The sequence below is a fragment of the Anopheles funestus genome, chromosome 3RL, assembly GCF_943734845.2.
Source record: "Anopheles funestus chromosome 3RL, idAnoFuneDA-416_04, whole genome shotgun sequence".
Lineage (NCBI taxonomy): Eukaryota > Metazoa > Arthropoda > Insecta > Diptera > Culicidae > Anopheles > Anopheles funestus.
The window spans coordinates 36,258,011-36,283,168 of record NC_064599.1 but is presented as its reverse complement, the minus strand read 5'-3'; the positions used below and the strand labels follow the sequence as shown (position 1 = coordinate 36,283,168).

The 25,158-nt window shown below is 42.4% G+C and overlaps 2 protein-coding genes across 2 annotated transcripts; both read right to left on the bottom strand.

The window, feature by feature from the left end:
- Window positions 1-82: 82 nt before the first annotated feature.
- LOC125767676 (glutaminyl-peptide cyclotransferase-like) lies at window positions 83-2,859 on the bottom strand. Its single transcript, XM_049434501.1, has 3 exons — window positions 2,235-2,859; window positions 609-1,398; window positions 83-521 (listed from the first exon to the last, which is right to left on the bottom strand). Exons 1-3 carry the CDS (start codon window positions 2,316-2,318, stop codon window positions 334-336), a joined length of 1,062 nt encoding a protein of 353 aa, XP_049290458.1. The 5' UTR covers window positions 2,319-2,859; the 3' UTR covers window positions 83-333.
- Window positions 2,860-4,947: 2,088 nt separating this feature from the next.
- Window positions 4,948-22,910, bottom strand: LOC125767629 (organic cation transporter protein). The gene is made up of 8 exons (XM_049434413.1): window positions 21,799-22,910; window positions 14,375-14,606; window positions 14,043-14,301; window positions 9,463-9,655; window positions 8,947-9,380; window positions 8,504-8,852; window positions 5,475-8,433; window positions 4,948-5,408 (listed from the first exon to the last, which is right to left on the bottom strand). Exons 1-7 carry the CDS (start codon window positions 22,275-22,277, stop codon window positions 8,229-8,231), a joined length of 2,151 nt encoding a protein of 716 aa, XP_049290370.1. The 5' UTR covers window positions 22,278-22,910; the 3' UTR covers window positions 4,948-5,408; window positions 5,475-8,228.
- Window positions 22,911-25,158: the final 2,248 nt, after the last annotated feature.

Genomic DNA, 25,158 nt, shown 5'->3' with positions numbered 1-25,158 from the left:
TATTTCATCAATTAGCCGCAATACACGAATCTAGAACCATGCTTCGGATGATGTACGCGTGTGTAATTGAAGGAATACACAGTTTTGTTCAAAAGTTTTTACAAATTAGTCAGTAAGTACAGTATTTATATGCATCATCATCGACAGTAGTATAAAATAGTCGGTAAAAAGTAATCCGTGAACCATACGGGTAGGACAAGCACACAAAACAAACAGTAGTGTTTATTCAACTTCTTCCTTAAACCAAATGTACTGTAAAACAATGCTGCCAGACACGGTGAGATCAAGTTTCTTGTTCGTCTCTTAGCGAAGCTGCGAACTATTGCGCGTTCGTTACTGTAAGCATGTTTGCACCGATCGCCCATATTTACTGTTGCAAAACGTTAAATGCTCTAGCATAAATATCCGTAAAATAGCATTAATATTCTTGATCGTTGGCCGACTCAGATTTGCTTCGTTGTCTTCCGGTTTGTGCCAATGCTTTGGGAATGGAACTGGAATCAAATGCAGCACTGGAATATCTTAAAGAAAGGAGGAAAAGGAACAGAAACATTTAGCTCATTTATTAGGTGTATTTCGTTTTTAAAATATTTCTAAAAGCATCATACTTCTCTTCAAAAAAGGCAGATGATCATCTTCGATCCGGTTGTAAAGCGTTTGATCGAGGAACATTGTACCACTCTTCGGGTCCTTCACCAGCAGCTTGCTCTGTCGTAGACTATTCTCGATTTTGCTCAACCGTCGGTGGTAGTTACGAGTGTTTGGAAAGAAGTTGTAAAACTTAGGCTCTTCACTTCCAATCAAATCCAACAGTACGAGCAGCTGGACGCGATCAATTTCACGCATCGATTTACCCAAAGCCTTCGAAACGTACGGTGCCGTAGTCCATTTGGTTGCCAAGTGTTTCGAACCGTACAGCGAGTCTGTTGCGGACCACTTACGGAACGCTTCCTCACCGTCGAAGAATAGCAGCATCAGACTTAGGTCGGTATTGTTGCGCAAAAGCTTCAGCGCGGATTCGGTCGTTTTCGCCAAATTCAGCATCATTGCGCAGGGAACGGCCGAGTCGACGGCGCCAACGAACGCATGCTCGCGGAAGTATTTGCTATCGTAGTGACAGGCTAGGGCAAGATACTTATCGGCCGAGGGGTTTAATTTGCCCACGATGTTGGTAAATTTTAGCATGCCAAAATGAGGTGCCTTCTGGTTAAACTCGTCCAGCTCCACGGTGAAGCCCAATGTCTTAAGCTCGTTGATGATGCTTCGCTTAACTTCACCATGTGTGGCGGTACCAACGATTCGGGGCTTAAGGATGCTTTTCAGCATATTATCGAAATGTGATTCATTCGTTCGCGTCGATACTATACGCATTTGTTCAAGCGTTAGTTGGCCATAGCACTGAAAAAAAAATGATACATTGTTTTAAACAATTTTTTATCGTTTCTGTAGAATACATCGTTATTTTCAATTCATTACGTAGAAAGAAGGAGAATCGTAAAAGAGGAAAAACGAATTTCAATTGAACAACAAAAAGAATTAATCGTAGGCAAATAATAAATCGGAAGTCGGTGCAACATGACAATACGGGCATGGCAACATCAATTGGAGTACATTGAACTCATGGCAGAGATAAACACATGCTTTAAACTATTGTAGTAAATAGCTATTCAATTTATGCATTTTATTCTAATGCTAATGATACCGGAAGGTGGCCATTCTTGTATGCACTAAGCAATTACTGGGAAAAAAGGCAAATTGCATCATGTTGGGATCTGCTTTCACTTCTTGCTACATATTTTACATATTTGTTTCATAATGTTTAATTTTTTTTCAACCAAGCAGATATTGCTACAGCATTCAGTCTGTTACACTAACAGCATGTTAGTGAAGACCACCTCCCCAGTGCAGCGTTAATGATAATGCTCGTTTTGACCCATGATTTTTTTGCATATGTACTTATAAGCTGGAGGTCGGAGAATCTTAATTTAAAAGCTAATGCTTAAACTGTTAACTAATCTTAACTCAAATTAGGTTAACTAATAAATCTTTACGAAATTAAGTTATTTAAACAAAGTTCTATAAAAACGATTCGATTGTTTGCCGTTTGTTTGCCAGACAAAGAACAACCAAACGAGGTGAGAAGACGATGAAAGTGAAACGGAGCTTATAGTTACACTATGAATGGGAAACAGGCTTGGTCCTACCAACAACAACAAAACCAAAAGCATTCCTACCTGTTGAATCGGTAATATCGTGAAGGTCACTAAAAGGCAGGAAACGAATCGTAGCAGCCACTGCATTCCGCTATTGTTGAGCATTTTGCTTGTTCGATTTGTGTTTCTTTTCCTTATTTAATGGAAAGTAGTACCACAGTAGGCTGTTTACAAAACTGATAACAAGCCGGTGCTAGTTCCGTCAGCTGAATCTTTAATGCGTAACACACGAATCACTTTTAATCTGTGCTCATCGTTCTGCTACTCATTGTTTTGCTGTTTTCTAGCGAGTATTAGCTAAACTACACATCACACTTTTTGAAATTATTTCCACTGTCCAGACTATGTATAGTAGTACGAAAGCTATTAGTAGTATGTGAGACGTAGCAGCTACAGGTTACAAAATCACACTAACGATCGAGCTGACTCGAGTGAAAGTTACCGACCGAGCGCGATGACGTGCAAACATTGAATGGGGAACACGAACGAACAACACACTCACTGCATGTATGGCCGTGCTGGCATGCTGACTTGGGGGTATACCGAAAGACTGTGCCACACTCATCCCCACTACCGAGGGGACAATTTTATGTCTTGCTCCGTCGCTTTGGGGCTGGCGGTACGATGCATACGAGGAATTTCCAGCCGCTTCACTAAACACAGCCTCCCTCGTTGGAACAGTGCTGGATAATTTTTTACTGCAGTACTATTTTTACTTGAGTAATTTTGAGTAACTTTTATAGGGTAAATCCAGCAAAAACGAAAACGTATTTTATAGGTAGCTTTTTTCATTAAATAGTACACAACATATTTAGAAATGTGTTTGGCGTGGTATGGTCGTCTATTTTTGTTACTAAATCTGCTACATAGAACTAATGTTTGGAAGCTGGCTGTTTTGTTACCTTGGTAACGCACTGTCGATTCATTGGGCACGTGGGTGCTCAACCATGCATTATCACATTTTAAGGACTACAAACTGATAACGAGAAGAGTAGAGCGACTGTGACAAGTACAGCAGTTCCATTCGGGAGAGAGAGAGAGGGAAATAAATAAAAAACGAAGCAACGAAGAACATCTAGAAAGAAAGGTCGGCTAAAAACAGGAACAAGCATTAGACAGCAAAGAATATATCGGAAATCAAGACGCCACTGTTTTTTGGGGGGAAGATGAGCATGTCCGGGTTGTAAAGCAAGGGACGGTATCATCGTCTTAAAATCGAACAAACAACAGTGCTCCGTTACGCTAGGCGATGAACTGGAGCAAGGACCGTTAGTGTGAGACAAGCCAGCAAGAAGGCGAAGAAATTGTGGCACGGAATGGGGAAAACAGATTAAAGGACGATTCAAGGATACAGAAGCACACAGCCATGAGGCGGCAGCGAGCATCGGGAATGTTGTGGAATGTTGTGTCCCAGGGAGATGCGAGTTGTCGGTCTTGGCTATGATGGACGATAATCGGTGTTTGGAGGAAGTTTGGTTTGCTTCTCCCACGCACATCTGACGAACGCGGTGGGAGATGCTTGCAAATCATCTGTTACTGGATGCTGGAAAATGAGCTAGTTTTTATGTCACTCGATTAATATTAGAAGGGTTCCATTTCGATTTTTGTTTGCATATTCATAAAAGTTTAGTTATAAAATTAGCGCGATGTTCTTTGTTTATTTCCAACGTATATAATTATCAGTTGTGGATTCATTTGATACGCAAAATGGCCAGAAGCTATCTATTTAACTACGATTGTTGATTCATTATCAATTATAATGACTTTAAACTGTTTTAAGATAGCGTCGTTATCAGTTCGTGTAGGTCAATAATGATAATGGCACAAGCTGTAGGATCGTTGATTTTCGCTACATTCGTAGACTTCCATCAAGCGACCACCCATCGGCTTACGGCAAATTAAATGTCAGATCCATTACATTTTATTCATACGGCATGTCGAGAACATACAAATGCAAGCATTATATGAAACATTGGCTCTTTGGCTATTGTCAAGATGTTTTTCTATCTCTCGATAATATTGCAAACATCTCAAAACTGTCACGTACAAATGTTAGTTTATAGTGTTTGACGATAAGATGGCCAAAATTTGTGGGTGGGTGGCCCATTGGTGCTATGTGATAGTAGCGCCGGTTTCTTGTTTTGTGGCATTACAGCCTCACGAGTTGTTGGGCAGACATTTTTTGCTTTTTACCAGTAGCAGGATAGTTAGTCATGCGGGATTCCCATTGCTGTCGGATAAAGCTCGACGTTTGTTTCAAAAGATCAGTTGCAAAAATCACAATATTAGAGCAATAGAAACTAAAGAATACGAAAACTGGACAACTTTTCCATATATGAAATATGCGTGTGTAGAAATTTGATGCACTACTGCATAAGGTGGGATTAAATAAAAGTTCTTCATTAATAGCTGTTTTGTTTAATAAATAGTGCATAATCAAACCGTAAAGTAGCCTCAGAGGTAGCCATATGTGTTATATTTATAATAAAAATTGTTTCCCAAATGTCTAAATTGAGCAGTTTTACATCCCTTTTGCCTCAAAAAACAGATCTTTGGATTTTATCATGTTCCCAATTCCAAAACTTCCCGGAAGCAAAGACAGAAAATGGAAAGGATATGATCAATCAAACAAATTAATGTTTTTTATGTATACTAGATACTACCCTATACAATAACAAGTTTATGGTCGATATACTCGACTTTTTGTTATACACAGTAAAAAGTTAAACTGAGCAAAGTTTTTGGTATGGAAATGTGTAATTTGCAACGGTTGGAATTAAAAACGATAACATCAGATTGGTTTTTATACAAATTTTCATGGATTTCCATTCTCATAGACCCACCACATATTCGACGATTTGTTGAATGTTCAGTGAAGCATAAGCAAACAAAATTATACAAGCCGAGTAAACCACTTTTTGAACGGTTCCTAAATTTTTCTGCACTTTTTCCACCTCGTACTCCAAATCAGTGTAATTTAACAGTCCATCCTCTTCGAACTTCACTAAAGAATTTCGGATTTCTTTATGCTCACTTTTAACTTCGGTCTCGAATGTTTCGAACATTTGATCTAGCTCTCGAATTTTCGACGAAAGATTTTCCAGCGCCGTATCACGGTAGGCTGTTACGTTAAAATATACTTTGGTAAGATTTGTTAAGGTGCATTGTTCGCGACACTGTGGACAAGTTTCGGATCTGCAAGCAATGGTTCGATTACAAAAGGATTCTTCTTTCATTAAAACAATGTTAACGTGAACTTACCGTTCGAGCCATTGCGACAGGCACAGATTATGGAACATGTGGCCACATGGTGTAATTTTTACATCGGCACATGGTACGAATAGATCAGAACAAATGGGGCACACTAAATCCATATTAATGATTTGAAGTCACGATTAAATTTGTAGTTTAGATAAACGCGAGATTTGCACACGTCCGTTTCGTTACACACAATTTAGTATAGTCCGTTACGAAAATCAGAGCCTGCTTACCATGCTGATTAAAGTAGCAATGGGCTTGAATGTAAAAATACTATTTTTAGACGCACATTAATATTTGGCTTTTGTTGATTCTAATTCTGATTGCATGGTTTGCTATAAATCTAAGTTAAAAGAGGTCATGCTGGAAGAGGTCATGATATGGAAAAGTGTCGATATCAATTTGATGCTTTATTAAATGACAAACTATGTTGAGAATGCTGTGGTCTTCTTCTTTTTTTTTTTTGTTCGGTTATAACGGCCTGGCCGTATCAAGACTTATTTTACCACGTAGCAGGATAGTCAGTCCATGCTACGGGGGGACGGTCCGGATGGGATTTGAACCCGGTCCCTGCCGTGTGGACGGGCGCCGTTTTTCATATGCACCACCGGGCCGCCCCGAGGTCTTCTTCTTAACGTATGTAAAATTTTGAAGTCAAAGTGGAATTTTTCCCATTTTTAGATCTTATTCCAAATGAAATTGAGTCTTAACCCATCTAAATCCAATTTAGCTTAACCCACTCGTCTTGTCATCCAATCAAAAACGTGAGAACCTTTTAAAGAAAATTAAAGAGATTAATAATTAAAAAGTTAAAGAGAAATTTAGCAGAACTAATTCATGAAATAAAATAAATAAGTTTTATAAATTACCCTCATGTTAAAACAAAAAAAAAATGTTATTATAAATTACATGCTTATTTTTTCAAATATCAAAAAAGACAATAGAATCCATCAACCCATTGTATAATATTTTGTTTAAAGCTGCTGAAAATGTGTGCATAATATTGAAAAAAAATCCCTCATTTCAGATTTTAATTTTTATGCACATTCTCACAGACCTCGCCCCAGATACTCATGGACCGGTACAAAATTTGGCTAAAAGTAAAACATTCAAGACAAATCAAAAACTCCCAACTGACATGCCGGATGCATCAGGGCATATGTTTTGCGCATGGAATTTGTAAAACAAAAAACCATGTATTTAACAGTAACATGCATGCCTTTGCTTCAATAACAGTGCCAATCCCCCTTCAGCGGAGATCACTGCGAATGATCCGTTATTTGCCAGCGAGATGGTGTGCAACGAACTGTAAATTTATGTAAATACTTTTTCCCGCCTTGCAGCAGTGGGATTCAGGCAATTTCTGATTTTTTTTTTGTGTGCCCCAAACATTTGTAATGTTTGACATGCCTGCCCTTTAACAGCGATGAAGCAGTTTTAACTTTGAGTCAACTACAATCAAGAGAGAAATTGCTTTAGCGTAATAAAGTGTGTAAATAATCCCCATTCAAAAGTACGCATTGTCAGAGTTGTCTTTTGCTCATATTGTATTTTCTTCATACGGTGAGACTACATTGGATAAATTACAACAATTTTACCACTCACAACCTTTCTTTTGCCCGAATCCTACGTATCACATAAAGCGTCGTTCCACTTTCGAAACAATGACCGGTTTCGAACTGTTACGACGTTTGGTAAGGATTAGCGAATAAATAAAACTTTTCGTAACATTAATGCCTGTCTATCGTTTTTGTGGAAATAGCTCCTGCGCCTATCGGAGCTTTCTGTTGTGAAATCTGTTTCCATTTTTTTTTCTATCACGTCCACCTGTTTTGCCCTCGTATGTAGATAGTTGATAGCTTCTTCTTAACATCTAGTTTCCTTGTAATCGACAAGGATTAGTTTGCTGTTGGATCCAACAGCCTTACAAACAACTAACCCCTTTTTACCATACTTTTCTCTCCCATCCTAATACGTATCTGTAACATAAATTAGCTTCTATTCCCTAGTGATAGTGAGTACTCCTATCATTAAATACAGCACTGATCGCGATCTTGCTACCGGGAACACGTAATACTTTTCGTTTGCTGAAACAATCGTTTCCCCGTTTGATTTGCCATGGCGCCGAGATTCGTGCTCTAATCGAGATGCTGCAGCCAGTCCTTTACGTTCTAAGCACTTTGCAACAAATGAACGATAAGATAGTTCTTCGTTAGAGATGCTGCACTAGCTCTGTGTGTATGTATGATTGAAACGTAATACTTTTCGATGCAACGATTTTGGCCACTACATTTGTATCTTTTATGGCATTGTGCACACAATAGAAGGCATGAATGGTTTGTTCGATTTCCTGGCTTTAGGAACTTTCTGTCGCATAGTTTTCTATTGCCCTAAATGTTTTCCCCGTAGAGTTGTGACTCCCTTCTATAATGCTTACAAGCAGTGCCACAACAGCACCACACGCTGTTACTGATGATCGCACGTCTCAGTCTGCTGATCTGGTGGCAACGCATAAAACTACTATCATGTCAAGTGTGTGTTACCTCTCTCTGAAAATCATCCGATACGGTTGACTAGATTTGTACCACGACGCTGACGCTTTTAAAACAAAACACAAAACTAAAACCTACACATTTTACAAAACGTCCCCTGTTCTCAGACAAACTACGAATAAGTGATCCGCATACTTTAAACTGCGCTGAGCCGATTAGGATAGCTTCGTTTTCTGCTACCTTACCGTATGTCGGTAGTTCCCTTCTAAACTCCAGCCGACATTTGTTCTTCCTTGCATTGAGCTAGCGAGCGGACCGATACGCGCGATCGTATCGAACGGTTGAGCATACTCGACCGAAGTTCTCCACGGGTCGAAGCCCGAAGCGAGGCTCCGATTGAGGTTTTAGATGTGGCACGGGTAAACCGCTCTACGGGCAAATCATCACAGGTATCAACATCATCCACTTTCCTGTAAATTAAACGAATTTTGTTAGTAGGTATACCTCAACGTTGGATTCCGACATTAAGTCAGTACTTACTTCGTTAGGCAGGGGAAGTCCCAAATCTTTTGCCCTCGTCCAAAATCTTCACCATCGGCAAGTGTTTGCGGCAGGTCGTGTCCAAGTGTTTCAGGCAGCAGCAGGGAAAGCAGTCCCCCGATGATACCTAAAATGCCCAGCACGATCAGTGGCAGGGAGGGCGAGATGTTGGCCAGATAAACGACGAACGGTGCCACAATGCTCGCCACGTATCCCATGATGTGGATAAACGCGACACCCTGTGCCCGGACGACCGTGGGCAGCAGCTCGGCCGCGTACTGTAAACCAATGTTGTACGAAATGTTCACACTGAAACGTCCCAAAATTGCCAAGGTTGCTGAGTAGGCACCTAGAATCGTACCGAATGGAAGAGAGCGCTGTTAGTGGTTTTGTTGCATGGAGGAAAAGATTTTTACTTTGTGTGAAACTAGTGTGAAGCTTACCCATCGGTACCATGGTGGCGAACAGACTGAACAACCCGCTGGCGACCATCGTTCCGCAGGCTAACCATCGCCGTCCCCAACGATCCAGCGTCAGAGTGAGGAAGGTATCGGCCGGCAGCTCCGTGGCGGCGGCAACTGTAAAGGTGAAGAAGAGATCGAGTCCCAACGAGCCCACGTTTCGTACGTGACCGTCGAAGACGAGCGAGATGGCCATCCAGATGACGATCAGCAGGATGGTGATGTTACGCAGGCGTGGCGTCTTAAACAGATCCAGTACAGAGTAGTTACTATTGGCAGCCTCTTCCTCCTGAAGCCGCACGCAGCTGTCACTGAATTCCTGATACACCTTGGCATCGATCGTCTTCTTGTTGATCGTTTCGAACTTCTTAAGGATTCCGATGGCTTTGTCAATCTTACCCTGCGAAACGAGCCATCTGCGAAAAAAATATGTAAAGGTGGTCATCAGGTTAGTTCATTCACTTCACCGGTTTATGAAGCATGCGATGTAAAACTTACCTTGCCGATTCCGGTACCAACAGTGGGGTAAGGATGGCCAAAGCTAGCGGTGCTGATGTGACAATAGCGAACGTTTTCCAGTCTGCCAGATAGTACGCAATCCAGGGCAATGCACAGGACGCGGTGGTGAAAAACAGCGCAATCGACATGTTTGCGACAAAGGTGCGCCATTTTGGGCCAACGTATTCCAGAACTGTAATGAGAGTAGTGTGGAACGGTAATGATAATTTTATCCATAATAGACCTTGTTAAAGTTGAACATTTTTGCACTAACATTTGCGCTGTAATTATATAAAGATGGTGGTGCAAATAAATTCTCTTGGCGTTAGCCTCCATGGAGATTTACGCCCACACTTGTGGCAAATAAAATCATTGAACATTTCCTACTATTTGCTCTGGATGACAAATTAAATCATCGACATGTATGACAAACCAGGGCATGAAATATTCATAAGAATACATTTTCATTTAAAAAGGTATATGATTGATTGAGGGCAACAGGTGTAACCTGTTTAACGGCACGCAACAGTCCCGACATCTGGTCGAATGAATATGCATCAAACAGCGGACATCTATTACAGATCGGCGAAGGTGTAACTAATCACAACTTTAAACTTTTCGCCGGCAGCAACAGTAGACATTTCTTGTATAAGCACTTTGAGGTAGAAAACAGCTTCTACCCGGTTGTGAGTGATCTCTGCTGTAAAAAAAAACATGTGCCCCCAAACCTTTTGCGTGGGCAGTGTGAATTAATATAATGCTTGAGGAAATGCTATTTTGCACACTTGCAATCGCACGCACTGCTCCATCGATTAACATGTTTATTTATTCCGTCACATCATTCGATGGAAGGTCGCCAATGGTGTGATTGTACGTATATACATATATATTTTTGTTGTTTTTTTGGAGTGTCCATGTTTAAGTGTCCGTGTTACTTAAATGTTCATTCAGCGTTAATAACTCATACTGACGTTTGTGTTTCAATGCACTCCGACGTACACAACTGGCGGGATGCAAATGTGTACTTAAGCGGAGGGAAGGTTGGCAAAGTAACGTCCAGATGGTATGCTAATTGGAGCAAGAACAACACCATTAGAATTGGAAACAGCAAGTACCATTAGTGAGCCGGAATAATATGGCAATACGGAACTGCACACCTGCTGCTGATGCTCAGCAGATCATCAAGATAATAATTAGTGGTTGTGATAGATTCCGCGTACCGTGTGTACGTTTTTAATTCGACTCAACGACTGGTTATGTGTTTTTTGTTGTTGTTGTTGCAAATAATCGAACTGGTTTTTTATTTTAAATTGGCAATTCAAACGCACGTTTCGTAAAACGGTAGAATTATGGATGACTGCGAACTGCTGGTGTCACTTTTGTTACTAACGCTACTCAGTGACCTCAATCAAGAACAGAACTTGTTCACAGTTTGACACCGCGAATGGGGTTATTGATTGGGGGCTTATAAGGATGAGGTTGGATATTGATCAAATGATGGTTAAAGCTTGCACAGAGTGCTATAAAGTAAGCAGGATCATAACATTAGCATGACAAGCAATGAAAGGCACGAAGGACAGTCCCTGATGTCTAGATAATCTTGATAAATAACGACTTCCAGTAACGGTTACACGCCAACAGCTCTAGAACGGTGAACAAACTAACGATCAAACACCGTCCGATTTGATCTTGCTCAACTTTTAAGGGTGTGACGGTGTGGGATTTTTATTGTTTAAATTTGATGCAATCCTTCTGTACCTCAAAAATTCCACTCCATAAATCGAAAATATGTTCCTTTGTTTTTGGTCTTAACATCATAAATTAGAACGTTGTTTGATTAAAACTGCCACCGATCGCTGAATGTTCTTTGTCTACTGTATGAATCGGTGGGCACCTTTCTTGCGCGACCTTCGCACGGAACAAGAATTAAAGTGTCAACTTTAAAGCCGAACAGTTACAGTCCGTTTTTTTTAACTACACTAACTAAAATAATGAGGTCGTATGATCCGAGAGAACGATCTTTCAAGAACCAATGCTAGTGAATGCTAGATCAAGTACGTGCGCCATGTAAGTGAAAGGAAAATTAACTGAGGAAAGGCAAACATTTTAAATGACCATTAAAAAGTTGCCCAAAGTTAATAGCAACTTCCTTCGTTTGCATGGGTGAGCCTTGACAGGTAGAATCGAAGAAGCTTAAAAAATATTCGAGGTAGCCTGTAAGAATCCATATGCGTCGCTACTACCCCATGTAGCCTTACAAAGCACAATCACATGCAAGTTTTACACTTGGAACTGGATGCCTTACCGACAAGTGCCATGTTGCGCCCCTTCAAGCTGCCAAACGCTTCGAATGGCCTTGAACAGTGCCGTATAGCGTTGGCAGTGGTGGACTGAGTGTTTTAAAAAATTCGCGGTCACCGAAACATTCACATTCGAAATTGGAGCGGAAACCATAAAACCGGAACGATCATCAGCTACTAAGCAAAAACCGTCCGATCTTACTGAAAGAAAAAACTTGCCATAAATTGTACGAAATGAAGAACAAGTTTCGATAAGTGTAGTGCATCAAAGGAAAAGGTGCCACCTTCGGGGAGAGAACCTTCCCGTCTTAGGCTGCGTATGGAGTTTACCCTTCAGTGTAAGGTTAGCAGAAGTAAACTGAACGAAAAAACGGGTACACTGCTAGCAGCTAACCTTGCGCGAGATAGTAAGTTACGGTGTTGACATTCCTTAACTGGGCCATATGTAACCGTTTCCGAACGTACTTGAACTTGGAGCACGGGTTTAGGTTAGTGACCGACAGGTTAGCGTGCAGATAGAGAAGACATGACGGAGACATACTCCAAGAGGTCGAAGTTGGATAATAAGGTGCGTTTAAGCACCGGAAACCGGCCAACGTACAGCTGAGCCGCTACATAAAGAGGAATCAGAGACAGAGAGAGAGAGACGACTAGAGAGACAAAGTTCAATCGAGTACCGATGTTAATAAAGATATCATAAAACCGATTATACAATCGTGACGACTATTACGTTGCATTGCAACGGTTCAACAGCAATTGGCTGGCAAAACTCTCAGCATCTGTTAAAGCCTCGGTACCTTCTGGACAATAAAAAAAGACTTACTGTCGGGCCCGTTCTTAGCGTTGTGTAATTATCGCCAACTTATCTCACCGTATGATGAAGGCATACGCTTTTAAAAACATAAATGTAAGTGAAGGAATCATTCGCCAATAAAAGCATTGCACTTTTGTTCTGGGTCCAGTGGGACGCTTCCGGCAAGGGAACGGGACATAAAGACTCGTTTTCGTTCATTAGCATTATTAACGAGAGTTTGCGACACGAGTGCGGCATACCGTGAGATTCACTCAATTTGTCATTATAGGTGGCCTTTTCATGTTTGCCGTTATCATAAATCTGTTAATTCTGATTTCAAAATTCCACAACAGAATGAGAAAAACGGACAAAAAATGAGGCTTCTAATTGCTGGTGAAGCATGCGTTTAAGTTACCTTATTCATAGGTGCAAAACAGGTGTCAGCAATATTTATTACTTGCTTTAGTTAGTGATATGTACCTTCGCGAGTTAGTACAATAAGTCTCCTGTGTTTGGTGCTTTACAAATGGTCAATTAGGTTATCGTTAAGCGAAACTAAACAGATTTTCTAGCGTACTGAGATTATTCACCTATTCATTAGCAATTCCACGCGATCGTGCCGGGGTAGTGAGCTGCATTACAATCAAAAAGTGTTCACGATTTCGATTCATATCGCCGGTAGCATATAGGTGTAAAATTACAAACCTGTGATGTAATTAATTACTCACTAGCACGATCATGCTGACCACAACCGTTTGCATGATCCCAATGCGATAGATCAGCAAAGGTACGAGACGCAATCAGGTTAAACACGTACTTCCGATCGCATTCTTTAACGTGGGCAGCATACACTGTTCTAGTTCTGCGCTTATCTTAATGCGTCGGTTCTAGGTGACGAAAAAACTCCAAGCTCTTTATCCGATATGAGATCCAATTAACACGAATCATTAAGCTATTGCAATCTGAATTAAATCGTGACATATTTATAGCAAATATTTACAAAGTTACAGAACGCACATTTTTATGCTCACAGGCACCAATTACTATTGCAAACAGCGACAAAAGGCAGCCTGCAGTTTGAAGTTTGCGTTTCCATAAATCCTCCCCATTCCAAGGCGATCACCTTCGATCACACCATCCTCTGCAACTGCCGCTTCGTAGCCAACCGCTCGGTTTGCGTACTTATAGACTGCACAAGAATCAGGGACAGAGGAAGCTAAATACATATAATAAGGTCGCATCAATGTACAAACTGTATGCATGATGTGTGCAGGTGCCGACCGCTGTCCATCAATCTCACGCGACTGTTGTGCGTCGTTCAAGCTTAGAATTAGTTCGGACAGCTTACAAACGGACTTTGGAACGGAGCTGTACTATTTGTAGTCTCCGCTGAATTTGCTTATACTTAGGTCGCTTATACTTTAAGTACCAGATAGGCGTAAAAATTTGATATATGGTTTAAAAATACTAGCTATAAGACAACTTACCTAAGATGTACATCATGGTGAAACAGTTGTCGAAGGCAAATCCGACCAGAAACCGGCACAAGCTGAACTGCCAGAAGTTGCCTACGAATGCCGTAGCGACACCGGCCGCAAAGCCGACGATATTGCAACCAGCGAGCGCGGGAATGCGTCCGTATCGATCGGCAATCCAACCGAACAACAGACCACCGACGATTGCTCCCAGAAAGAAGATAGACTGGGCCAACGTTGGAAGATAGGCATGGTCGCAGACCCATTCGAACTGTAGTGAGAAAAGGAGAGAATTTAAACATCAGGAATTGAAGAAAAGCTCGATCTTTGTGCGATGTTCTTACATCAGTTGCTGCCGTTTGATACGGTACGTCCGTAAAGTTGTACTCCCAACCGTGCCGACAGGGTTGCGTTGGCCAGGATGGATCTGGCTTGCGTATGTTGTTAGCGAGCACCTCCGTGAAGTTAACGGCATACATCGTACACTTGCTGTAGCTAATTGGCAAACTTCCATCGTCGATTCCTGTGGCCAGGTTTGCTCCAACGGATTCATCGACGGGAATGGCTAATGCACGTCTGTGGAAAAAGGTAAGCAAGCAATGGAAGATATACAGGTTAGCAGAAAACAGGATGCTTGGGTACGAAAGAAATTACTGGCCACGGTTACTAGCCACTGTCACACCATCCTGCCTGTGTGGCTAGATTGTGCCGAGCTGGTGGTAGTTTTACTCCGCCATGTTATGGTTAGGAATACGAGCCACCTTTCGGTGGAAGACGATGATCATCATTGCGAATTAATCATTGCAAGAAACGTTCACTTCTAGCATCGTTGGCCAGGCACAGAACAAAGAAACACGATCGCTTTCCATGTCTTGCATCCTTGAGATGCTATGAAAGTCATTGATCCATGGTATGGTGGCTCCCGGCGGGATTTTGTTTCCCTTCACTCTAAAACCAGTCAATGAACCATGAACGAAGTTCCAGGAGATGTTGGGAGTTTAGAGTCACTCTGTTACCAGGTGTTTTTTTTGTTATGATAACTCTGAATCTGTTCGTCAAAATCGAATGGTAGAAGCAGATTTATTATTAGAACACAAACCGAAGACAAAAAACGCGGGAACTATAACAGACCATCGTGGAGAACGCCAAATTATAGTAATTTAAAGCTTGTCGACAATCGATTTGGATTAGGTTGTGCTTTTCATTCCAAATGATCGAACATCTCCACCCATGGATTCGGGATCATTCAAATCGCTTCGTTTGTCTCTCTGTTGTTGGTAGTTGGTAGCAAAAAAAACATTCAAATGCTAATCCATAAACCACCGGTGGAACAAAATCTAAAATCAATCAAATGCTCACCACTCTGCTCACCTCATGCGCGACCGTGTTCCGTTTTTTTGCCATTACGATTAGACGGTAGCACCCGGAAGTTCGGAAGAGTTCTTCGCAAACCGGCAGCAGTTCCGTGGTAACAGACACCATTAAGTTTCCCCAGATGTGGTTTAAGGTTATGGCGAATTGGGTTTGGCTTAGCAACGCGCTCTATTAGCGTCGGATAATTAATGTTCCTGTGTCGTTCGTTTAACTGCTGTGCCAGAAAAGCTACCATTAATAAAAGCCTAATGCAAGAGAAAACTACAAGCAAAAAGGCATACCAGTTTAGTAGCGAATGTGCGAGAATGCTGTGAAGCGGTTAAACAGGTTTAGCTGAAAGTATTTGTCCGTCATTTTGTTTTGTTTCGAAAACACGTTATTAATCCTTAATCTACCGCAATGAGAAGGAGAGTCGAAGTCAGGAAACTTCAACCTCGTTTGTATGACAAATGTCACTTGCTGAAACCTCAAATGGACAGACAGCATAAATTAAAGGCATGCCGATTGTTCTTCCAATTAACCAGTTTACTAACACTCTGGTCTGGTGAATATCCGACGAATGTCTTTATTTTTTCAACCCCTAATTCAAATTATCCAAATTCGTGACCAAAGGGCTGTAAAAAAACCCTGATTGAAAAAAAATCAATATTTTGCTCTTTATATACCCCCTGTTTAATGACCAAGATCATGCACAGAATCGTGATCGTGATTGAGATATGATCCTATGGCCCATCGGCAGACACCTGCCCACTTCACAGCACATCGTTCTCCGTCCAAGAACCAAGAATTCGCTGGACATATTAAAGACGGAAATTGAATTACTAAAAAAAACAACAACCGGATTCTCGGACCTGTTTTGTCATGGCGGGAAGTGAGGCTAAGCATAGGCAACTTCCGAAGCAAACGATTCGTTTCAAACGCAGACGTCCAAATCTATAAATGCTTTACCCATCGAAGCTATTCCCTTGTTCTTGCCTACTTAAAGGTAAAGCCCAGGTCCGTATATTAAGCTGGAGTTCGTCTCAGAGGAATGGGTTTTAATCGAATTTCAAGGTTTATTAACAGAATCGGCGTCGATTGCCCGGGTACACGGGTAGCACAGCGGAACAACATTGAAGGGAAACCCTTTTTCACGGCTATGGTCAAACCATTAGGAGCTTGCTATGGTGGTTGTTCGCGGTCGGTGCATTTTTTTGTTGTAGCCACTGTTTGACTTCCGCATCTGCTGCGTGCGTGTCCGTTGTGCCGCGTTCCTTTGTGAGCCTTTTGGGGAGGTTTTTTTTGTTAGTGGATTTAAGCGTCTGGGTGGTTTTTTTTGCTACTTTTATTCTGTTCATTAAATTTTAAGCTACCGTTTCGGTATCGTAGAATAATTCTTTCGACACCTGATTAAGTGCGAACCTTATAATATATAGATCATGATTGATATTGCTAGATAGGAATGATTTGCCGTGGTTGACGCGATCTTGTTATCTCATCAGACCTGTAGGCAAATGTTTCGAAATGCAAACATTGTTTTGTGCGAGCTTTTGTCCGACGGGTTCAAAATGCAAATTTGTTATTTTTCAGACAGCGGAGACATTTGATCGACCAGAAAGAGACGATGACGTGTATGGGACCACCTCAAACCGTTTTATATTGCCAAAAAGCTTGCACCTCGTAACTTGTTTGGTGGGTTTGGTTGGTTAAATCCGGTAGAATTCGTTTGAAGTAAAACAAAAAAAAAAACGCACACGCCTTAACCAAGGAGAGTTGTGTTTTTTTATTCCTGAGGTTGAGTTTCAATGTGTTACCTAATGCCTCAAAAAGAATCCTTCGGTGTTTGACAATGTTTTGTTGCATTCAAGATTATCCGGTTAAAAATTATAAACAAAGTTTATCAAATGAAAGGCAAACTACCTCCAATTAATTTGCTTATTAAGTTCGTTCTATTTTTAAGACTCACTTCTACATTGGAGTATTAGTCCTTAATACATCCTATTAGACTATCCAAATTGAAAGAAATAAACATAATGTTTAAACTCCTAATTTTTTGCAGGAGGGGAATTTAATTCCTATTGGCGCGTTTGTCTAACTGTAGCAAAAAAGATCGTTTTCGTTCCTGACCTCCGGTGTGTTTAAGGAAATCACGATGTTCACGAATCTATAACATCATCTCCTGTCAATCAAACGCGCTCATTTCAAGCATCCTTACGGTAACGAACTTTAAGCGCACGATTTTACTGACGCAAGCAACGAAAACCTCGGAGGTTTCCTTAAAAGTGATCCTGTAATTGTACTCCATCCAAACAGTTGGCAAGCAGACATTGCAGAATGACGTCAGTCAGTGCACGTTAAATGGCGGAAAGACGGATACAAGAGAGTCGTTCGATTTTTTTCTTCTATAAAGGAAAACGTATTACCCAATCCATGCTACGCACACATGAAACATCCGTGTTACGAAGGTATTACATCGATGGCAGTCATTTACCGTCAATCGATTCGAATCCCCGTACCTTTACTCTCGGTCGTTGTGCTTCCTATTATCATTTCCGGGACGGGTATTGGACCGATCATCATCATCACCTTAATCGATCTCGATAATCCGCTTGGGTGGCTATTTCGGTTGTTCTATTTCGGCACACATCATTCTCAGCAATTAAAACACAAAAAGATGTCAAATGTTATGAACCAATTTTTGACGTACTTCCTGGTGTTACCGATTCACCACTGCCGTTACCTTTTACCACGTGACCGACCATGACTGGGCTGGTCAAGAAAAATAGGTCGTTGAACATTGTTGGACACTTCCTTGTGTGACCGGAATTCCACGATCACACGTTACGTCACTTCAGCACCCAACGCGTGACAATGTGTTAATGCTTGATTACAGCAAGAACCTGACCCTGTTGCGCGTTAGGTGGAGTCACCAGCACAGGTGGGGAAGGGTTCCGATTCTAGCGCACACGCTGCTGGACTTGACTTACTCACCTCGGACTTTCACTCGCGCGTACCCAGTGGCTTAAGTGTGTTGGGTGGCTTGACCCTCAAAGCATACACCCCGTACAGATTTCCACCGGTGTATATGCGCGCGGTGTGGCCGGTTTTTCTACTCCATAAAACATCGCGCATACTTCACGTGCTCGCGCCGCGGCCAGGGTGTGCGCGCGGTAAGTTCTTCGCATTGCAAACATTCGCGCATAGACGGGCACAGGAGCGGGTGCACAATTTAATTGCGACCTTCACTGGTCGCTGGTGCGCACGTCAAGCCGTTCTCAATTTTTCGTCTTATTCTACCAAACGCCAGCTCATCCATTTCTGAGGCGTATGCTTGCACAGGTGAGCGCATATTGGACGCGAACATTTGCGGTTTCTGTGGCAAGAGGCAATTGAAGAAACGAAACAAAAAAAAATCGCAACCATGCAAACAATGCCGAAGGCGGTGCACACCATGTGCCGCAAGCATAAACACAATTAACATGGCACACGATCGGATACATTCCACCACTTGGAAGGATTAGAAGTTATGCGCGCAAGAACAGTAACTCCGAGTTGGAACATTAGTTTGCGCAAAAAAAAGTCACCAAGCTTATCATCAATCAATCGTCACAGCAACTAAATGTAACAGATTATGTTCGTACATTTGAATTATTTTCCATAGAATTTCGCAATGATTCACCTGCAATCTGCTGCTAATCACTTTAGTGCGCCTGGTGGGTTTTGCCCATACGCCCCAAAGTCAGTTGGTGGGAGAGCTGCTACTTGCTCGCAGTGTTTGCGAAATAACTATTTCACAAACAAGCATAGATAAATGAGGCCATCTTGCCTGTTGGTGGGGACCGAAACCGTCCTACTATACTAGTACCGGGCAATACGTATTAGCGGCCAGCGTTGACGGGAGTGTGGCCACTTGTGAGCTTTTACCTATATAGCGCGATAAAATCAAGCGGTAACTGGCCGAAAGGTAGCGTTCGCAATTGTACACCCGTTCCCCGTCTATTGGTCACTACCTGGCCTTAATCTGGGTGTGGTGCAAAATTCAATCAAATCACGCACGCAATGTTCTGCTCTCAGTGTTCTGTCGGGTTCACGTTTTCTCCAGAACGAACACCTGCTGGCAACGCTGATGACGCACCTGTCATAGACTCATTGGCACGCTATTACTAACTACTCCAATTTGACCTTATAGTGCAACGCACTAGAAAAGCACAACTAAATGGGAAATATTAGTTAAGATGAATCGACAGTTTGGTGCTTTGTTTGAAGAAGGAAAAAAACCCCCGTCGATCCTTGCCTTGGAAAGAGAGTGTGTGAGTGTGCCGGCATTATTTTCCGGCCTACCCCTACCAACCCCGGGTACGGTAGTGCGTCTTTGAACTTCAATTCTGCTGCAGCTTAATTAGCGTGATCCGTTGCAATTCTTTGCCATCGAAAATAGCGTCGCCACCGTTACGGCCACCGTCGCAGTTGATGGAGGTGCGTTACCTCGAATTTGGGTCAAGTTGAAGTTGAAACTTTTCGAGTAGAGCAAGCGGCACCAAGGCACTGGTACGCCATTCGCTTTTTGTTGTTGTTTTTTTTTGTCATTTTGTATTTAGAAATAGAAGAGCCACACGCATTTGGTTCCAATAAATAGCTATATCGTTTGCCGATCATATGCCGATCGTACACATTAATCGGAAAAGATAGAGAGAGTGAGATGTTCCGTAGAGTAAACCAATGAAGATAATTACACTACGTGTTCAAACACAAAATTAAACGACTCACAAAGGCCCCCAATGGAAACTGGCCGTGGAAAAGTGCGACGCCACGTAATTGCGTAACGCAAACGATCCCCCCAAATATTGCAATCTTGGTTTTGTATGTTGATCGTGTACAGAAGCCACACAATTGGGAATAATTACGGGTTCATCTGCGCGCTATTGACACTTCAGGGTCAATTAATGCAATGTTTCGTGATGCTCACTTTGGGGTTTAAAATGTGATCAAAATGCAAAAAAAAGAGTTTGCGACCAAAAATTGTATCATGTCACGATGATGACATATAGTAGACACATGTTTCTACGCTGTACGATCAGCACTAGTTGGCTACTTACATGGGTCAGCTATTTGTAAGTACATACAACGTGCGCACACACGCTTATGTGTTGTACCTTTTTGCCGCCAACCGTTACATTACATGGCGTCGAATGGCATTGCTCATCGTGGTGGCTTATGCGGTGTAAACCGATACTAATGCGATGCGTATTGCAGCAAAAAAGGAAGTGCACTGCATCTTTACACCCACAAAGAGGGAGAGAGAGACCAGCGTGTCCGCGGGGGGAATCAATGCATCGTTTGTGTGGCTGTTGTTAAAACGCGATGTAATAATAATTCTTTGCTCTATCCGTGCTCTGTTCAAGTCGGATGCATTTCATTCTTGAAGAAAAGGTTGCATTTAATGCACTGGTCCTTGTGTCTCGTTTTGCTAAACGAGGAAGTAAATTAAACATCTGGTTGGTGTGTTTTACAACGATCGTCTGCGATCGAGGTAATTCCCCGCTATAAATGTAAAGGGGTTGGAAGGGGTGGAGGGGCATACAAGGAAGGAGTTTGAATCAGGAAAATTTGATACAACATTTCATTGCCAGTTTTGTAGCGGGATTCTTACAAACTAAAAGACACTGGGAAATGGTTGGTTCGTGGTTCGTGGTTTGTTTTTCAAGTTTTCCCAAAACTCATTGCAGCAAATGTATGTGCATCCTTCATCGATCGAAATCAATCGAAAGCGATCAATGTTTCGATTTTGCCTCACAGCCCCCCTTTAGCCATATGCAACGCTCATATATATGGCGCATATTCGTGCAAGAGGTGGAAGAAAAATCCAAAACATCGTAGTGTCCAAAAACCTTGACAGAGCCATCGCATCCACTATTGCTACTGCTGTTGCTGCTGCTGCTACTACTACCACTTTGCCCACAGTTTTTTCGATCGTTTTTACTTCGTCCCTCCCATGGCGGTGGTGCCACGCTCTAGCGGCTCAGTTCAAAGACGCTACGATTTTATGGTCAAAACAACAGATCATCATATCGGGCGGGTTGCGATCACGCGTACATAAGTCACTGGTATCACACCTACGTATTGATGTATGTGTGTTTACCGTGTGGTACTTACAAAGAGCGGACGGACACAAAGCGTACGAAATGGATGGCTTCAGCTCACGTGAAGCAGTTGCACACAAGCGCACGAAAACGCATCTCACATAATGGACGTGTGTTTTGTGCCGGATTTCATCGAACCATAACCTTCCCCATGTGTGTGTGCGAGTGTGGCAGTAGTGGAGCTACAGCCATTAGTACACCGTACAAGGAAACATCTACTAAAACCCACTACTACAACCCGTTGCCTCAGAGGACACACCCATACAAGCACATACCTTTCCTCCACGGACAGGTGTTGCAGTTCCGGCACGTAGCACCAATGTTCCTCCGGCACGAGGGTGATGAAAATTTGTGAAAAGTACACAAAAGCCACGAAAAATGCGAACGGAATCATCAGCAGGAACAGTATCTTCTGGTAGCGTCCAAATTCGCCCACATGCGGCAACAGATCGTCAAAATCTACCACGGGTTTTTCGGCTACCGCACTACCATTGGTGGACATCAGGACGCCATGCTGGTTGCTGTTTTTCAGTTCCTTTCGCATCTCATCCTTTGCACCGTGCTGCTCCATTGCGGCCAGTTGCTTCTCGGCCTGGGCACAGTCGCTCAAGAACCCGTTGTTGATGAAGGCGTTTAGCTTTAGGTTGGCGCTCAGATTGCTCAAACTGGCACTATTGTTTAGTCCCGGTTCGCTTAGCTCCCGTTCGTCGCCCACGTGGACGACAGGGATGCTTTCCTCTGGTTTGGGCGTCATTTTGTTTTTTTGTTCTGTTTTGTAGCTGAAGCTTATTTGCTAGATCGAGAGCCTTCCGTATATATGTGCCTCGTGCACGGATAATGTTTTTTGTTCGATTCTTGTTCAACTTGTGCTTTATAGTTTTGTTACACACATTCACCCACACTTTGCACTACTTTCCTTTGATAAACTCAAACAGAACTAAAAGCAAAAGGATAACGATCCTGTTTGCTCACACTTTCTCGAAATATTTCACGTTTTTTTTGGGTTACTGCTGCAGGTGCATATTTATTGGATCATACGCTTCAGGATCAACTGATCTACACCGCAAACGATTTGCTTGCACAGGGTTGCACTCTCATACAGCGGGCACACTTTTCGTGGTGGTTTTTACACACTGGTCATTGGTTTTCTTGTTTTTTTTCTAATGCCTTTAGCAACGTTATCCAGTACGGAGCTTTGCGCGCTAAAATCTCCGTACGCGATAAGTTGCAAAAATCGGTGCCTTTTTTGTACTTTCTTCACCACGCAAGTGTGTTCTGCTGATCTAGCCGCCCCTCAACTCAAAGCGCTCTACGGTCGACACGGTAGTCTGCGGATCGGACGTTTAATTGAAGTCCGGTTCGATGCCGCACCGAGGATATATAGGCTTACTAAGCGACGACGGAGAGCGAGATCTCTAGCGCCGAGAGCAACGGAATTGTCGCTTGCTGCTAAAGGTGCGTGAGAGATAGGCGCGCGCTTGTGTACGACACAATCGTTGATCTCTCGAATCTTTGCTCTGTCCCCTGTCGTCTAGACACACCGATCTCGCTCCGAAGGATACGCTTTTCCGCAGATCGGTACTCCGTCTCCGTCTGGCCGCAGTAAGCGCAGATTCAACGCAGAGGTGTGTGTTACTGAACTCCGCTTGCCAGCAACGCGTAGGCTCTTCTGCCGGAGGCTTTTAGCACCTTTGCCGAGCATACCTTTTTTGTGGGCGCTGGTAGCAATTGAGGTATACGTACCTGCTTCTATCGCGCATTGTCGGTGGGTCATTCTTTCGAGTGTGCGTGCAGTGTTGGTATCTTCGTACCCCTACCGCCAGCATAAGCCACGATGTACCTCAAACGATCGGTTCAATCCGGCTTAAACCTCTACGAGCAAGTGGTTTTACTACTTAAAAATTGTTACTTACTCACCCTCTCTCCGGCTCTCTTGATTGTGAGCTGGAACGCGCCGCTCGCAGACCGTGCCAGACGGTTGATCCTAGAGAGGATCAACCGGGTTAGGTCGAGGGGTTGTCTGTCTGCGGAGACTTGCTATATGGCTGGATTTTCCCATCCTGTACAACCAACCACACCAGTGGGAATTGGCTTAAAGTGTACATAATAGACTTGTCTGTGTTCAGTTGACGCATGCTCATGACTCAGCCGTGCGATCGATCTGCCCTCGGGAAAATCGGCGCTTTCATGCGAGACAATTTGAAAACCATGCCTTATGCGAACAATTCGTGCAAAAATTTCCCTCTGTAAATCCCCCTCGGTAAACGGGAAAATTCAAAGCCAAAACATTGGCACGATCTCGCATCAACGTACAACTAGTTTAAATATTTTTTTTTCAAACTGAATTCTTGTGTGATTTCGGTTTGATGTAGTTTAGCACATACGCTTAAAACACGTGTCTACATATGGCTGAATGCAATCATCTCACATACACGATACAACCGTGTTGTTGCTTACCATTCATTGTTTTGATTTCGCAGCTAATTTCCCATCTCGACTAGAACGCATTAAAAACCCCGTACTGTGTCGAATAAATCTGTGTTCGATTACAAACCGAACATCTCGCACGTGGCCTGCAAAATGGGTCGAAAATATTAAAATTAGCTACTAGGTAGTAGGCCGTCTGTAACTTTGTACGGTGGTTGCTAACGGATACGCAACTGATCGTGTGTTATTGATTTGTCTCGTATGAATGCAGACCACGGTGAAGGATTACTCATGTAACCTGGCTGCTTTGATGCCGTGCTTTAAACAAGTTGGTGAATGTTTTATTGTGTATAATTTTTAGACCACCCCGAGTTACCCTTAAGCACGCAGTACTGGCCTGGCACGGTCAATTATTCCATGACTGCATCCGTATAAATATACATTTTTTAAATTTGCCAACCAACCGTGCTCGTTTTTTGCGGGATGGTTTTTTTTGGTGTTGTTGTTGTTGCTTAAAAGGAAAAAAATCCCTTTTAAAATCTTGAACGACACGCATCTACCTAGCACGTTTCCTGCCGTTTCCTTTTTGTTGTCGTTACTGTATTTTACCTCCTCTGCATTCTCCGAAACGGTTCGATCTTGCTTTTTCCATTCCGTCCGCTCGAACAAAGAGAACTTTACGCGTGTTATGCACGGATGAGCGTTGTTCGGTTGCAATTTCCTTGTTTGAGTAGCTGGAAGAGAACGGTTGAGTATTATGAGTGGGTTTTTTTGCTAATATCCAATCCTCCGGCTGAGTGTACGTGATGTTTTTTTTTGTTAAAAAGTGTGGGCTTTTACATACCGATTTCATGCTCGTTTCTAAAAGAAACAACAATTTTATGTATCATTACCTTGGGAATGGGGCATGAAGGATGACAGGCGAGAACCTGGAAATAGTAAATGTAATGTTTGTTTTCAGAGATCACAGCCGTGAATAAAACATTTGCTCTGGTACCATATCTGTTTGCATCAGATTTTCGATTATCTTTTCAATTAAATTTGTTTATCAATCGTTTTTACGATATTCCGGGATCATTAGATCCCAGCTTTCAGGAGCCATACAGTCCAGAGCTATGTCTGAATGCAATCGGCAATGCAGCATGTTGTTTTTTATTATCATAAAATTTTACAAAGACAAATATAAGTTGTAATATGATCATACTACA